Source organism: Drosophila willistoni (genome assembly GCF_018902025.1).
Source record: "Drosophila willistoni isolate 14030-0811.24 chromosome XL unlocalized genomic scaffold, UCI_dwil_1.1 Seg142, whole genome shotgun sequence".
NCBI lineage: Eukaryota > Metazoa > Arthropoda > Insecta > Diptera > Drosophilidae > Drosophila > Drosophila willistoni.
In genome coordinates, this window is record NW_025814053.1 from 3,589,053 (window position 1) to 3,602,815 (window position 13,763).

The following is a 13,763-nucleotide window of genomic DNA, read 5'->3' on the forward strand; positions in this document are numbered from 1 at the left end:
TTTTGTTTTTTAATTTTGTGTAATCTCTCTCACGATATTCTAAAATTCTCGCATTCAAGATATTCTAAAATCTGTTAAAAATGTACAACAAAATTTCCTTTACTTTCTATAGTAACTTTTGGCAAAACCGAGTTCATATTTGGAATCAGCATAAGCGAATTAGTTAGTCAAATTAACATTGTCCCTAATTCGATTAAAAAAAATGCACATGACATAAAGCAAACTTTATTTCAAAATGTTTATTTTTTATTTATACTGCCCGCCACGGTTTTTATACCATACGCCCATAGGGTGAAATGGTATATTAAGTCGCCAAAATGTATGTAACAGGCAGAAGGAAGCATTTCCGACTATAAGAGCTAGGGCCACCAAATTTGGTATGTGGACTCGTGTGGTATGTATAGTTATCGAGTTTGTTTCAAATTTTTGCCACGCCCCCTTACGCCCCCAGAATTTACATAAAAATGTTTTTCTTAAAAAGTATAACAGATAGAAACATCAAATTTGGTTTATATACTGTAGTTACTTCCATAGAAAATGTGAAAATGCAGTCACAGAGTAATCCTTTCCGCCATCAGCATTTCTATTTTCTTTAGATAACTTTGGAGGCCTTGGAGCAGACAAAAAAAAATTTTATTTTTCTTTGTTCTCAATTCAATAAACTAACCTAATATTAATAATTCTTTCCGTTTTTAAACAATTTTCTTTAAAAAGGTCCCAAAAGACACTCACAAAAGAAATAGAAATAATAAGAAATATAATTCAAATGCTATCAATTTGCTCTATTTTAAATGAAGCCAAATAATCTTATTTTTAGCCTAACTAACACATTAATAAAAAAGTTTTATCGTTGCAGTGCTAGGATGCCAGGAACACATTAATTAAAAATTTATTTATTTCCATTTCAATTTTCCGAAATAGTAAATATTTAAATTAATTGATATCAGAATAAATAACATTTAAAAGAATTTTTAATTAATTTTAATTTTAATGGCTTTCATTCCGTCACACGAAGGTTTGATAATAACGCGTTCAAATTGTTAAACACTGGAAGTTCACATTTCATAAATCCTTATAGTGATTAAAAGGACTTAACGATTTGTCAATTCTTTCGTGGCTTGTTTTCTATTCCCTATTTTTTCTTATTGTAATTTAATATTCCATTTAGGTAAATACATATGTAGGTAAACATCTTTAACCTTTAACTTTACGTCATTGCCCATTAAATTAACTCAATTGCACTGAAGTATAATAATTATTATTATCACATTATTATATGGATAAATTTCTGTCAATTGTATTTCGAAATAATAAACATTTTTTTTATCAACAATCTATTTGAATTTGGCGCAAAAATTTAAATAAGGCGCCAATTTTTAACCAGAAAATTCGGTATCTGGCAACGCCATTTGGCGCGCTTTCCAACATTGTCGTAACATTTGGCCACACTATTTTAGCTAGAAACAGTTAGATTCAGCTATTTTTAGCTTTAATCCCGCTAAAAAGGTCAATTTTTATACCCTTGCAAAAAGGGTATATTAATTTTGGTCAGAAGTGTGCAACGCATAGAAGGAAGCATCTCCGACCATATAAAGTATATATATTCTTGATCAGCATGACGAGACGAGTTCAAATAGCCATGTCCGTCCGTCCGTCTGGATCAACGCAAACTCCTCCTAGACCGTAAGAGCTACAGAGCTGAAATTTTGCATGTAGGCTTGTATATACTGCAGGCGTTGTATATCTCGGATTCAGCCGGATCGGACCACTATATCATATAGCTCCCATACAAACGGCAAAGTCACGAACAGTGACTTTTTTCAATATCTTCGTTATTTTTTGAGCTATTGTCGTGAAATTTAATATTGGTGAGTTAATTACACATATTAACTGCTACGCCAAATTTGATCAAGATCGGGTGACTATATCATATAGCTCCCATAGGAACGATCTTTCGAAAACAGTGACTTTTGTCAATAACTTCGTTACTTTTGACGCGATTGCTTTCAAATTAAACATTTGTTAGTTTAATATATCTGTTAATGACTGTGCCGAATTTGATAAAGATCGGGTGACTATATCATATAGCTCCCATAGGAACGATCGGTGGAAAACAGTGACTTTGATCAATATCTTCGTTATTTCCTATGCTAAGATTGTAGGCCGTTCTTTCGCAAGCTTTAGCCTTTTTAGAAAAAACGTTTTTCCATTTTGATGGCTATAGGTAAGGAAAGAGTTACCATAAAAGTTGCAAGGGTATACAAACTTTTGGTTTTTGGTTTTTTTTTAATTACACAAAAACTACGAAATAAATCGTCAAGGCGCACATGAGGTCGTGCTCGTGGAATTTTTCTCTTTCGTTTGATACCAAATTTATGTTGTTTAAGCGCGTTTTGGGCCCGAGTAGCTATAGTAAATATTTACTGTTGCATTTTGTAAAAGTTTTGGTGACACAATTAAACAATGTACATATGTATGTAACTATGTATATGGTTTATATTTGTTTATATTTGTTTTTTATTTTGAATTTTCGGCGAGAATCGGCAAATGACACCGCGGCGCATTTTTTTTTGTACTATTTTGTTTCTAATGAAGGTATATTAGACCTTGCCAAAGTTTCTAGTAACAATAAGAATTCTATACATACAAAATGTAACAATGATTGGAAAGTATATGATTTATTTATAATTAGCTTAAAATATCATAAATAATTTAATTTTTTATGGTATATAATTTATGTATTAAAATATCTATATACATATTTTGATTAATAACTTGGATATAAAAACGTCTACTATAGTTAGCTTTTTCTACATTTCTCTTTTTTGCAAATAGTTTTTTGCAGTGTGTACACACTTTGCAAATATTAATTCATATGGAGAAACTATATTTTTTCTGATTGTTAAATGCTTGTTTGAATTGGGAATTTTCTTTGCCAAATTTGTATTTAAAAATATATTTAGCAATTTAAACAAATTATAACTGTCAAACGTTTAAAAACAAAAATTATGAGCAAGCTTCGTATGTATATAGTTATCTACCTGTGTAGAATCTCAATGAGTCATCTACTAGTTTACATTAACAGAGACTTAACAGACTGTAGGCTATAACAGTGGTGCATGTAAACAGATAACAACAAAATCGTAATTTTCCTTATAATATTATTATTGAATAGTAATAGATATATAGGCGGGGTATCAAGTGTAAATATTCGAAGTGCAAACAATGGAGACCACAAAGCGGGACGCTGCCTGCGATGGTGGCTCTAATGAGCCAGTCGCCGGCTCTGGGTCACCACAGAGAACAACAACAACACCAGCAACAAACGGTGAGTAGAAGAATAAAGAATCAAGTGAATTTATTACCACTATTTAATTTTTCTCCATTTGTATAGGAGATGCCTCGACGCAGTCGCCACAACATTGGCGAGGACAACCCATTGAGGCCATTCATCGAGGCTTACAGCTGTTTGAGCTGGAACACTTGGGACCGATTCAGCCCAGCGGATTCCATAGAGTTCTCTATAAGCATCCCATATGTGAATCAATTAATGAGGCTCCACGCCCCCTTAAATCGGCACCCAAATGGGATGCACAACATGTGCGTCTGCCCTGTGCCGAGGAGAGTAAATATCCGCGAGAAAATGCCGATGGTTCAAGCGAGATCGATTCACGCTGGGAGATGATCGAACGCGCCCTTTTGCGTCCCATATCGAATAGCAAGCAATTGGAGGCGGCAATTCTATCGTATAATACCACATATCGTAATCAATGGAATTTCCGTTCGTTGCACAAACTTTTGCGGGAGGAATTTGATAAGAGTGAGGCGCGTGTCTTCTTTGAGGATTTATTGCCGCGCATCATACGCTTGGCATTGCGTTTGCCGGAGCTAATCAAGGCGCCAGTGCCGCTTCTAAAGCAATATAAGACATCGGCCTTAACACTTAGTCAGCAGCAGATTTCTTGCCTCTTGGCGAATGCATTTCTCTGTACATATCCTCGACGAAATACGCTCAAAAGGAAATCGGAATATAGCACATTTCCAGATATCAATTTTAATAGGTAATTTAAGTTGATTCCATGAATGATTATGTCTCAATTTGAATGTCTCTTTTTGCTGCATTGTAGACTCTATCAAGCGGAATGTCCTTCCACGTTGGAGAAACTTAAATGCATTTTCCATTACTTTCGCCGTGTTTGCCCAACAGAGAGGGATTCGAGCAATGTGCCAACCGGTTGTGTGACCTTTGTGCGTCGCAGTGCTAAACCGGAAATTCAACAGGATTGGTCAACGAGTGAGGCACCCTTGGGCAATGTACCATTACACATAAATGCTGCTGGAACCATCGAGGATCAGGGTATTGGCCTACTGCAGGTGGATTTTGCCAATAAATTTCTTGGCGGTGGTGTCCTTGGCCATGGATGTGTCCAAGAGGAGATACGCTTTGTAATCTGTCCCGAATTGATTGTTAGCAAATTGTTTACAGAATGCCTGCGGCCACATGAAGCTCTCTTGATGGTTGGTGCGGAACGCTATAGCAATTATACGGGCTATGCCAATAGCTTTATGTGGGCGGGCAATCATGAGGATCTTACGCCAAGAGATTCATCGAGGCGCCGTCAGACTGCCATAGTGGCCATTGATGCCTTACAATTTCGCGAGACATCTATGCAATATCGTAAGGATCTAATGGAACGTGAATTGAACAAGGCGCATGTGGGATTCATGCCTTGGATGCCCACGCTATCACCGGGCATAGCCACTGGGAATTGGGGATGCGGTGCCTTTGGCGGTGATCCCCATTTAAAGGCTCTGCTCCAATTAATGGTATGCGCCGATTTGGGACGACCTTTGGCCTACTTTACCTTTGGCAATGAACAGCTACGTGATGATTTGCATGCCATGTGGCAACTGTTTCGCAATCGTGGAACAACTGTGCAGGAATTGTGGTTCCTTTTGCGTCGTTTTGATCAGCGATTATTAAAAACGAACACGAATCTCAATTTATATGATTTTTTAAAAGAGGAATTGCTGAGAGCAACGAAAGCAACAGCAAGTGCTTCAACTTCTGCATCTAGTTCCAATGTGACCCCAACATCGGGCACATCTGGCTCAGTGGTAACTTTGATTGATAGTGTAATTTCTTCAGAGGATGATGATGACAATGATGTGCCGGCAGCTATCATTAATAACGATGATGATGATGTTCATGATGGAAAAAATGATGACGATGATGATGTTCACAATGGTGATGATGTGGAGCTAGTGGTTAATGACGATGAGGAAGAAACTAATGCCATGATGATGGCTGCCAGCTTGGATTCACATCCCTCGGAGAAACTAACACCACCATCGAAAACACGACAATTGACTCTCCTCGAGATGCTGGACAATCATTATGAGAAAGGACAAACGGCAGCTGGCTCCAAACGGCCACGCCACTCGGCCTCCTCAGCTGGATCATCATCAACAACAACAACACCAGCAACCATGAAATGCCGCAAGGAGAGTTTAGATGACTTGGATGCCAGCAGTAGTAGTAATAGCAATAATCCTCGCTAGAAACTCCTTGAAATTCATACCAAAATTTTGAATCTTTCTCTATTATAAAATCATGAAATAGAAAGAGACAAAAACACACACACAGATAGAAAAAAATCAAAATAGAGAGAGAGATAGATAGATAGATAGAGAGAGAGATAGCGAAAGCGAAAGCGAGATAGTGACAGAGCTTCAAAAGCTACAAATAATTTGGTAAATTCTGTTTTAAAACAATTATTGTAGAACAATAAATTCCAATTCAATAGAAAAAAAAACACAAAAAAACTGAAAATTCAAAATTAAACTCAGGTATGCAAATAAATTGTATAGCTACAAAATAAATACAAAAAAAAAATAATAATATAAAAAACAAAAATACCCCCTGTTATACACGAAAATCTTGTTGAATTGAGACAAAAACTATATTGTGTTATATATTCTTATATTATTAATATATATATTTAAGTAATAAGCAATAAGAATAAAGTCAAAAAAAAAAAAAATAAAAATAAAACAATTGTACGTAAAATAAATTTCATATGAAAACTTTATCTATAAATATTTATTTGAAACACACACACAATTTGCACCAAAAATAAATATTTCGAATAAAAATTATTGAAAATAATTCTAATTTACACGACTTAAGATAAATTTATCGAAATAACAGAGAAATAGAATTTTGTTTGCCAAAATAAATCATCTGTAAATCATCTCATTCCATAGAATATATATAAATATACATACATACTTATAGAACCACAACAGCTGATTAAATATGCATAATGATTTGATCCGGAATATATAAATGGCATATGATTTATTTATTTGTATTCATATAGTAAATGATTCAAAGATTTGTCACCAAACAATATTGTTCTATTAATAAGTAAACAAAAAAAAAAAAAAACAAACAAGAAATAGTCATTAAATAAATACCAAGATTTTGACTTAGATTTGTAATATATATATATATAGATATATATTTATGGCCTGTAGGACTTAACTTTTGTTTTCCCCTTCTATAATTACACAAACACAGACATATATATACCTACACATATATATATACATATATATATATATACATATATATATATATATATATACATATATATATATATATACATATATATATACACAGGACAAACAGAAAAAAAATGTTGAAAAAATTGCATTATATATATATTTGTTTTTTGAATTTAATCTGTATATAATCTGAATTTTTGTTTCAATTTTTGAATTCAAAGCAATTCAGTAATGATTGCGTCTCTTATTGGATGGACAATACTCGGCATACTCCTCCCAGGTGCAGCCCACCTTGGTGCAACATTCATTGGTTATCGATGGAGCGCCCGATCGTCGTGTCCTTAGTAACATATTGGCATAGTTCACATGCAACCAAGTGGAGGCAGCGGAACCAGCTGAGGACAGAAAAGTGCATAGTGAAAACCCATCAATGTCAAATTAATATTTATTGTTTCTTACGATTTGCAGAATTATTAATGCTACGCTTTAGCCAGGCCTCATCGTTGCCCGTCCGTTTGCGATTACGCCGCGTTAAACGATAAATATCCTTTTCACAGGCCCAATACAATTGACGTATCAATTTGTCGCGACATCGCGAATGCGTCTCCTGATGCCAAACATTCTCCCAATCGGATTGAGATCTATACAATATTATGAAATATTATTATGAAATGTAATTAGTTTATGTTTTAGTTTTAAAAAGCCTTAAAAAATATCTTTTTGTTCTTTCCAAGATGACAAAATTTTGACAATAATACTTTTTCGATTTGCCCATTCATCGTGATGTTTAGACAAATAGTAATGAAAATTGGTCCAAATCGTTTAGCAAAGATAATGTTCTTGTTAGAGAATAAATCAATTTTTCTTAAGCAATTTCTTTTTTTTTTTTTAAGACTGTTATTTCTCCAATTTCTAAGCGATTTTTATAAGTTGTAATCGTAAATTCGCATATTTTAATGCCCTTTTATGATTCGGATAGTAAAATGATGATTATACATCACAGATTCACAGACATTAAGTTCTCAAGATTTAAATGCAGATTGAAAAGAATATTTCAAATAAGATATAACGTTCGAAAATCAGTTGCAATTTGTCAAAGTTAAAGATTCGCAAAGAATTTGTCGATTTTTTTTACTAAAAATACAATAAAAAACTATAAGTGAGTTTGGGGTTTTTTTAATTTAAAAGATATAAATCAGTCCTGTTCTTATTTTCGATATCAAATTTTTAAATACTCATAATTTTGCCAAATTTGAACTGATTTTCAAAACTGCTGTCCCATTTAAATGTTTTTAAATTGAAATTTAATTGGAATGTAAATCACGCCAATTATCAAGTTATCTTTTTAAGCGAAACAAAAAATGTTAATGAAAAACAAAGTATTCGAATAAACTTTAATTTCATGAAGTTCTAATTTGGTTAATTTTTGGAGCGTTTCAAAAATTCATGTATTTACTTTTAAGTTAGAAAAATATCCTAGAATCTGCGTAAAATCTCAAAACCTTAATTTTTTGCCAAATGCCAATTTCCTTTTATTCTTTTTTTCCTTTTTTCCTTTTGTCCTTTTTTTTTTTGTTCAAAAACCGAATGGAAATGCATTTTTTTTGTAATATCCAAATGTTTAGTGCCATTTTAACTATACCAAATTTTAATTAAATTAAGAAATGCTTATTTAAAATCACTTAGAAATTGGCAAAAATGCCGTCTAAAAAAAGACTGACTAAGCTAACATTTTTTTATTCTTTGCGAATAATTTTTGACCGATTTTCATTAATGTTCTAATTTTCAGATTGTTAAGTGAACATTTAATTTGCCTTATGATCCCGAAAATGTTTAGGTTTTTGGATTGCTACCGTCCCAGCGCTGGCTTTATGACACCCATATGTTATAGTCGTCCAATCTGATAAATTGTTAGTCAATAAATAGCTTAAGTATCAAGTTTCATTACAGTAGCTTTTGTAATTAATGGCATAAAGTTAATACGAACAGGCGGGCAAACGGAAATAATTGTATCGACTCGGCTTCTCTCGCTGATCAAGAATATACCTACTATAGATTGTGGGGTCAGAAACGTTTCCTCTACTGCGTTCGAAAAATCCTATAAAAAACTGTCGATTTTAAGCCAACTATCAATTGTGGCAACCAATTGTTGACTCTATGAATTGCAATTACCAGACCAATTTGTCAGAGAGTTAATAGCTCTTAGCCTTCTATACCATGCTGACCCATTGGACGCCCATTCGAACCATTTCTATTACTTGTTCTATCTTACATTCACTTTTCGAGTATCATTTTCGATTTCATGTTCGATTCTCTGGGTCAAATTGGATTTTAAAGCCACTTGAAAAGTAAGTTCACTTACCGTTCACGGAATAGCAACTCCAAACCCTCTTCGGTATGCTGCAGGGCCTCAGTTGTTGTTGGCATTAGCTGCAGGGCTAATAGAAGCATTGCACCGCGTAAAGTCCAGCTCCTGGAAGCGGCAATGGGGGCCAAACAAATCATATTTTGGAGAGAATTCTCTTCGATTCTTCCTTCTTCCTGCGTGGATTAAAATACTAAAACAACACAAAAAAATAATCTCACTGTTGTCCGACTCACACGATGGACACACGGCAACTGAACGAGTTCCACGGTGCGTTGCCCGGTTTTGAATTATAACCGAAAACGGGTCGGACTAAGCTGACCAACCAAAACGGTCCATGGATGATAGTTGTGTGTTGGCGGCGTTTGCATAATTAAATGGACACCACCAACACACACACACACACGCACAACCACAAAATAGGCGATGGTTTCTTATTTGAAGTAATGAGAGGGACCGACTCCGACACCACGAGTTGTTAATGAAGACCAACGGCAGCAGCAATTGGCGTTTTGTCCTTTTCGCCGTCACTGGGCTTATTGTCTTGTTTATTTGCTTGGTTGCTGGTACCAAACAAAATCAAATTGGATCCCGATCTCGGTCCTGGTCTCGGTCACTGTCTATGGTGGGCCCTGTTGCTGGTTGCTGGTTCACCTGTTGTTATTGTCCTGCCTTACAAAATAAACACATAAACTTGTCCATGTTACGATTATGTATGTATACCTCTTTGTTTGCATCGTAAAAATCTGACATGAGTGGGAGCGAATCCTCCTCACATTCGGATTGCGAGATTGCTGGAATTTTCGCATAAATTTTTCAATATTTGCTTAACAGTGGTTCATTCAAGAATTCACCGAAATCGGAAACCATATTTCTCTTTTTGTTTTTTTTTTTTTGATTTTTCATTGCATTTGAGAGAAAACTTTCAGGCCGAGTTTTCTTTAACTTTATCGATTAAAACCAACCTATAATTAGTTTTGCTGGCAATTTATAATAAATACCATATATCCATCATAGAAGCTGTAGGATTCAGTTGATAATGTTCAGTATATTTAATAATTGATGAGTTGTGAAATCAACAAACCATTAATTATTTATATTCTTGATTTAGATCGACAGCCGAGTCGATCTACCATAACTGTCTCTATAAACACCGAAATCAAATAAACAACCAAATTTTTGTGAAGCAAGATCATACAATTTTTGTCCGATCTTGATGAAAAATATCTCATACGATGGAAAATACAATTAACTTTCTTTCGTAGTTTGAGAAAGATATAACCTTTAAGTCTATAAGTGTCAGAAAAGATAAAACTTAAGATACGTGTAGAGAAAATAAGCATTTAAATGGGCCTGCAGGAGGAATAACTTAGGATAAATTAAATATTCTTTGATTATAAATTAAAGAATACTATTTAATTCAGTTTGACCAAACATACAATTACTTTAGAGAAATAATTGATGTATTTGAAACGTTTTGAATTTTGATGAATATTGAGTTAGCTCAAAAAATCTGTTTACCTTATACAACATGAAAGCCTTAAAAATAGCAAAATTAAGGTTGGAAAACGACAAAACGTTTTAAAATTACTTACTTAACCCTAGAAAATAATTGTTTTGATTTGTAATAATATCAGCGATTTCAAAGTTGAAATTGATTGAATATATTTTTGAAAAGCCCACAAAGAAGTAACTATTCTTTCGACTTCTTTTCGCATTTTTGTGAGGAGTATCCTTAAAGAATTAGCAGAAGTAGATCTAGGCTTGACGATTGGAGAAAACTTTTGAACTTTAAAGTACGTATAAAGTTGAAAACGTTTTTATTATTTATTTGATTGCCTTGCAATTTATAAATTTGTCTTTAAATAATAATCGATTCGAGGATTATTTTGTATCCCAAATTTCGTTTTATTTTATAATAAGCAAATCCTTGGATTGTTTATAGCCTATTTTAGGGAGAAAATTTCAGTCAGTTCAGTCAACCTGACCTAGCCTTAGAAATTAGACACTGAAAATTTTCAAATAATTTTTAATTTTAATACTTTTCGAATATTTTGTAAGAAAAATCAAAGAAAATCTATTATATCTATTTTCTTAAGCGACTGACACTTATTATTTGTGCATAATAAACTTGAAAAGATTTTTCGACTGGGGAATACATTATTTTTTTTAATAATAATTGATCAATTGTTTTGAAATATTTTGGAAAAACAATTTATCTTTTTTGTTATTTTGTCCTTTTGAATCTTACGAAAAGAACTTTATTTTTAAACCCTTATAAAAGTATTTCCTGTCCGTCTGTTTCAATGCAAATAAGTCTGTTCGATTTTAAAATGTTGATACGAAACTTTGTATTTAAATTTCTCTTCTATATAGGCAGCACGAAATCATTCCGATTAAACAATTATACCATATAGAAACCGTAAAAATGCATCTAAAAGAGAAACAGCTAGTGTCTTGGAAGCGTGTGTGTGTAGTTTTTTAGGTCTTTAGGGTGTGAATTTGTAGAAGAATGTGACTTTACTTACAGTATGTAAATGCGAACCCTCTTAAAAGTTGTTTGAGATTTGTCCCACTGTACCAGGCTCTGACGTTGGTAACGCCCACACGCAAGCGACCGGGAGTGAGACACTTGCTTGGCTTAATAAATGTGACTGTTTACCAATCTTTAGAATCAATTTGGCTTTCAAAAAAAACAAAAAGGTCACTTGACAACCAATTGCTGAAAAAAAGAGCCAGTAGACCAACTTTAGCAGTCACAGCGAACGCTCAGTTGACATTTACAATTCCAAGGAATTGGATCATCTGGCAAACCTCACGACTCACGAGTGAAAGGATTGGAAAATTGTCTTTGGCTTAATACATACATATATAACCGACCTACCTGGATTTTATTCAATCTGTGGTTCTTTACATAAGTTAAAAATAAAACAATTTACAAAATTTAACTTTCTTTTTTTTGTTTTTTGTTAATTCTTTATTAAGTTTGCTTCTTATCCTTATGGTAAACGAAACCAAAAAAAAAAAACAAATATTTAACAGAGAATTTGAAAAATGTAAATAAATATTAAAACTAATGAGCTCTCAACATTTTCAGTATTCTTTTTTTAGTTTGCTCATTTATACATCTTAATGGTACAATATATATGTATATATATATATATCTTTCATTTTTAATGTTGTAAATGTTTGCTTATATCTACAAAATATTTATATTCAATTGTTCTAGAATATTTGTAATTTTTGAAATGAAATTTTGTTAAGGATTTTGTTCCTTTTTGTTTTTTTGTTGTTGTTGTTCATTATTATTATTATTATTATTATTATTATTATTATTATTATTATTATTATTATTATTATTATTATTCTTATTATTATTATTATTATTATTATTATTAATTTTTCTTCTGAATTTTCAATTTGTTCAAATATTGTTCAATTCCACAACTGTGCTAGGAATGCAGTACGATTACATTTACAATTGCATATGTATAAGTATATATGCATAAACACACATAAACACACCCATCCAGTCACCCATACACACACACACACACACACACACTCATATACTTACTTATTTTAAACACTTATCTTATATAGTTTAAGTTTTATTTTCTTTTCAGCAATAAAAAATATATAATAAAACCAAGCAAAAATTGACTAATCAATCAACAATCCGAAACAAATTAACAAATTTATCTAAAAATTTTGGTCTTATCTATGCGAACTTTAAAAACTTTTTAGTACATATACTTATGTTTACGTGTGTGTGTGTGTGTATGTGTGTATAGATATTAGAGCATAGCATAAATACATTCAAAAGGCCCAAAGGGTCATTTGGTTTTTAAAAGGTCTTAAAACTCACTTTAATCCTTTGAAGGAGTAAAACAAATTGAGTTAGAAAATAGAAAATGATTGGAATCAATGACTTCTCACAACTCCAAGCATAACGAATTGTGTGTCTGGTATTTACTACATTGTCTTGTTTGTTTTTTTTTTTTAATTTTTTAAGTAAACTTCAAAACAAAGACAAAACAAGGCAAGAAACCAAAATCTGCAGATATTTTACAACTGTGATACCAACTGTGATACCTTCTTACTTCTGAAAAGCTCGCAGCGAACGGATGAGTATAAAAGCGGAAAATAATAAAAAATTAAGCCATCCATTGTAATTTGAGAGTAAATAATAAACTATTGTACCTCTTACCCACTGAATTCTTTATTCATGTCCGATTTCATATGAATTGAATTACCTGGAATTCAAAAATTGCCAACTGCTCGCGTTATGAAACCTGTCTAAAAAATTCTTTATCAATCGAGATTTTTCTTGATCGATTATATCGAAAGATTTTTTTAAACAAAAATAATGACAATTTGTCTCGCAAAACATCTTGGCAAGAATAAACTTATATCGCCTTTTTTGTTGTTGAATTACTTAACGAGTTGTGTGCATAATGAGAACATTATTTAATTGGAACAAGAGTTTATCAATTTGGTAAGTTTAACTCTATTCTATTCGTTTTCAAATGCCAGGAACTATATCATTCCTATGCAGAATTTCTCGTCTCTTATTTGCCTTATGAATATATTTATGCAATTCTCTAGTTAATATAATAGTATATAGTATATATATAACTTTGACATAATTTCTAAATCAACAGCTTCAACCTTTTTGGAACATAAACGTCTTAAAATACACCTGCATACATAAGTGAGTTGAAATAATAAGTGCTCCAAAATTTTGAGCTTTCTTTTCTAAATAGATCTGTTCTGAACGATCGATTGGACATTTAATGTAGATTATGATGATCCCAAATAGAAGCGA

At 32.6% G+C, this 13,763-nt stretch overlaps 2 protein-coding genes across 2 annotated transcripts; one reads left to right on the forward strand and one right to left on the reverse strand.

Annotated features, from left to right (window-relative positions):
- The first annotated feature begins 3,100 nt into the window (after positions 1-3,100).
- Positions 3,101-5,850, forward strand: LOC6652922 (poly(ADP-ribose) glycohydrolase). The gene is made up of 3 exons (XM_023181336.2): positions 3,101-3,328; positions 3,395-4,061; positions 4,128-5,850. The coding sequence occupies exons 1-3, from the start codon at positions 3,226-3,228 to the stop codon at positions 5,560-5,562; spliced, it is 2,205 nt and encodes a 734-aa protein (XP_023037104.1). The 5' UTR covers positions 3,101-3,225; the 3' UTR covers positions 5,563-5,850.
- Positions 5,851-6,754: 904 nt separating this feature from the next.
- Positions 6,755-9,130, reverse strand: LOC6653107 (probable insulin-like peptide 7). The gene is made up of 3 exons (XM_047011609.1): positions 8,933-9,130; positions 7,030-7,211; positions 6,755-6,965 (listed from the first exon to the last, which is right to left on the reverse strand). Exons 1-3 carry the CDS (start codon positions 9,073-9,075, stop codon positions 6,796-6,798), a joined length of 495 nt encoding a protein of 164 aa, XP_046867565.1. The 5' UTR covers positions 9,076-9,130; the 3' UTR covers positions 6,755-6,795.
- Positions 9,131-13,763: the final 4,633 nt, after the last annotated feature.

What these genes read in the sequence shown, in the direction of transcription:
- LOC6653107 (XM_047011609.1), bottom strand. Translation starts at nt 9,075, where the DNA reads ATGATTTGTTTGGCCCCCATTGCCGCTTCCAGGAGCTGGACTTTACGC. An exon ending in GAGTTGCTATTCCGTGAACG is followed by an intron (nt 7,212 to 8,932) that starts GTAAGTGAACTT and finishes AATATTGTATAG; the next exon opens with ATCTCAATCCGATTGGGAGA. An exon ending in CATTAATAATTCTGCAAATC is followed by an intron (nt 6,966 to 7,029) that starts GTAAGAAACAAT and finishes TTCTGTCCTCAG; the next exon opens with CTGGTTCCGCTGCCTCCACT.
- LOC6652922 (XM_023181336.2), top strand. Translation starts at nt 3,226, where the DNA reads ATGGAGACCACAAAGCGGGACGCTGCCTGCGATGGTGGCTCTAATGAG. An exon ending in AACAACACCAGCAACAAACG is followed by an intron (nt 3,329 to 3,394) that starts GTGAGTAGAAGA and finishes CCATTTGTATAG; the next exon opens with GAGATGCCTCGACGCAGTCG. An exon ending in CCAGATATCAATTTTAATAG is followed by an intron (nt 4,062 to 4,127) that starts GTAATTTAAGTT and finishes GCTGCATTGTAG; the next exon opens with ACTCTATCAAGCGGAATGTC.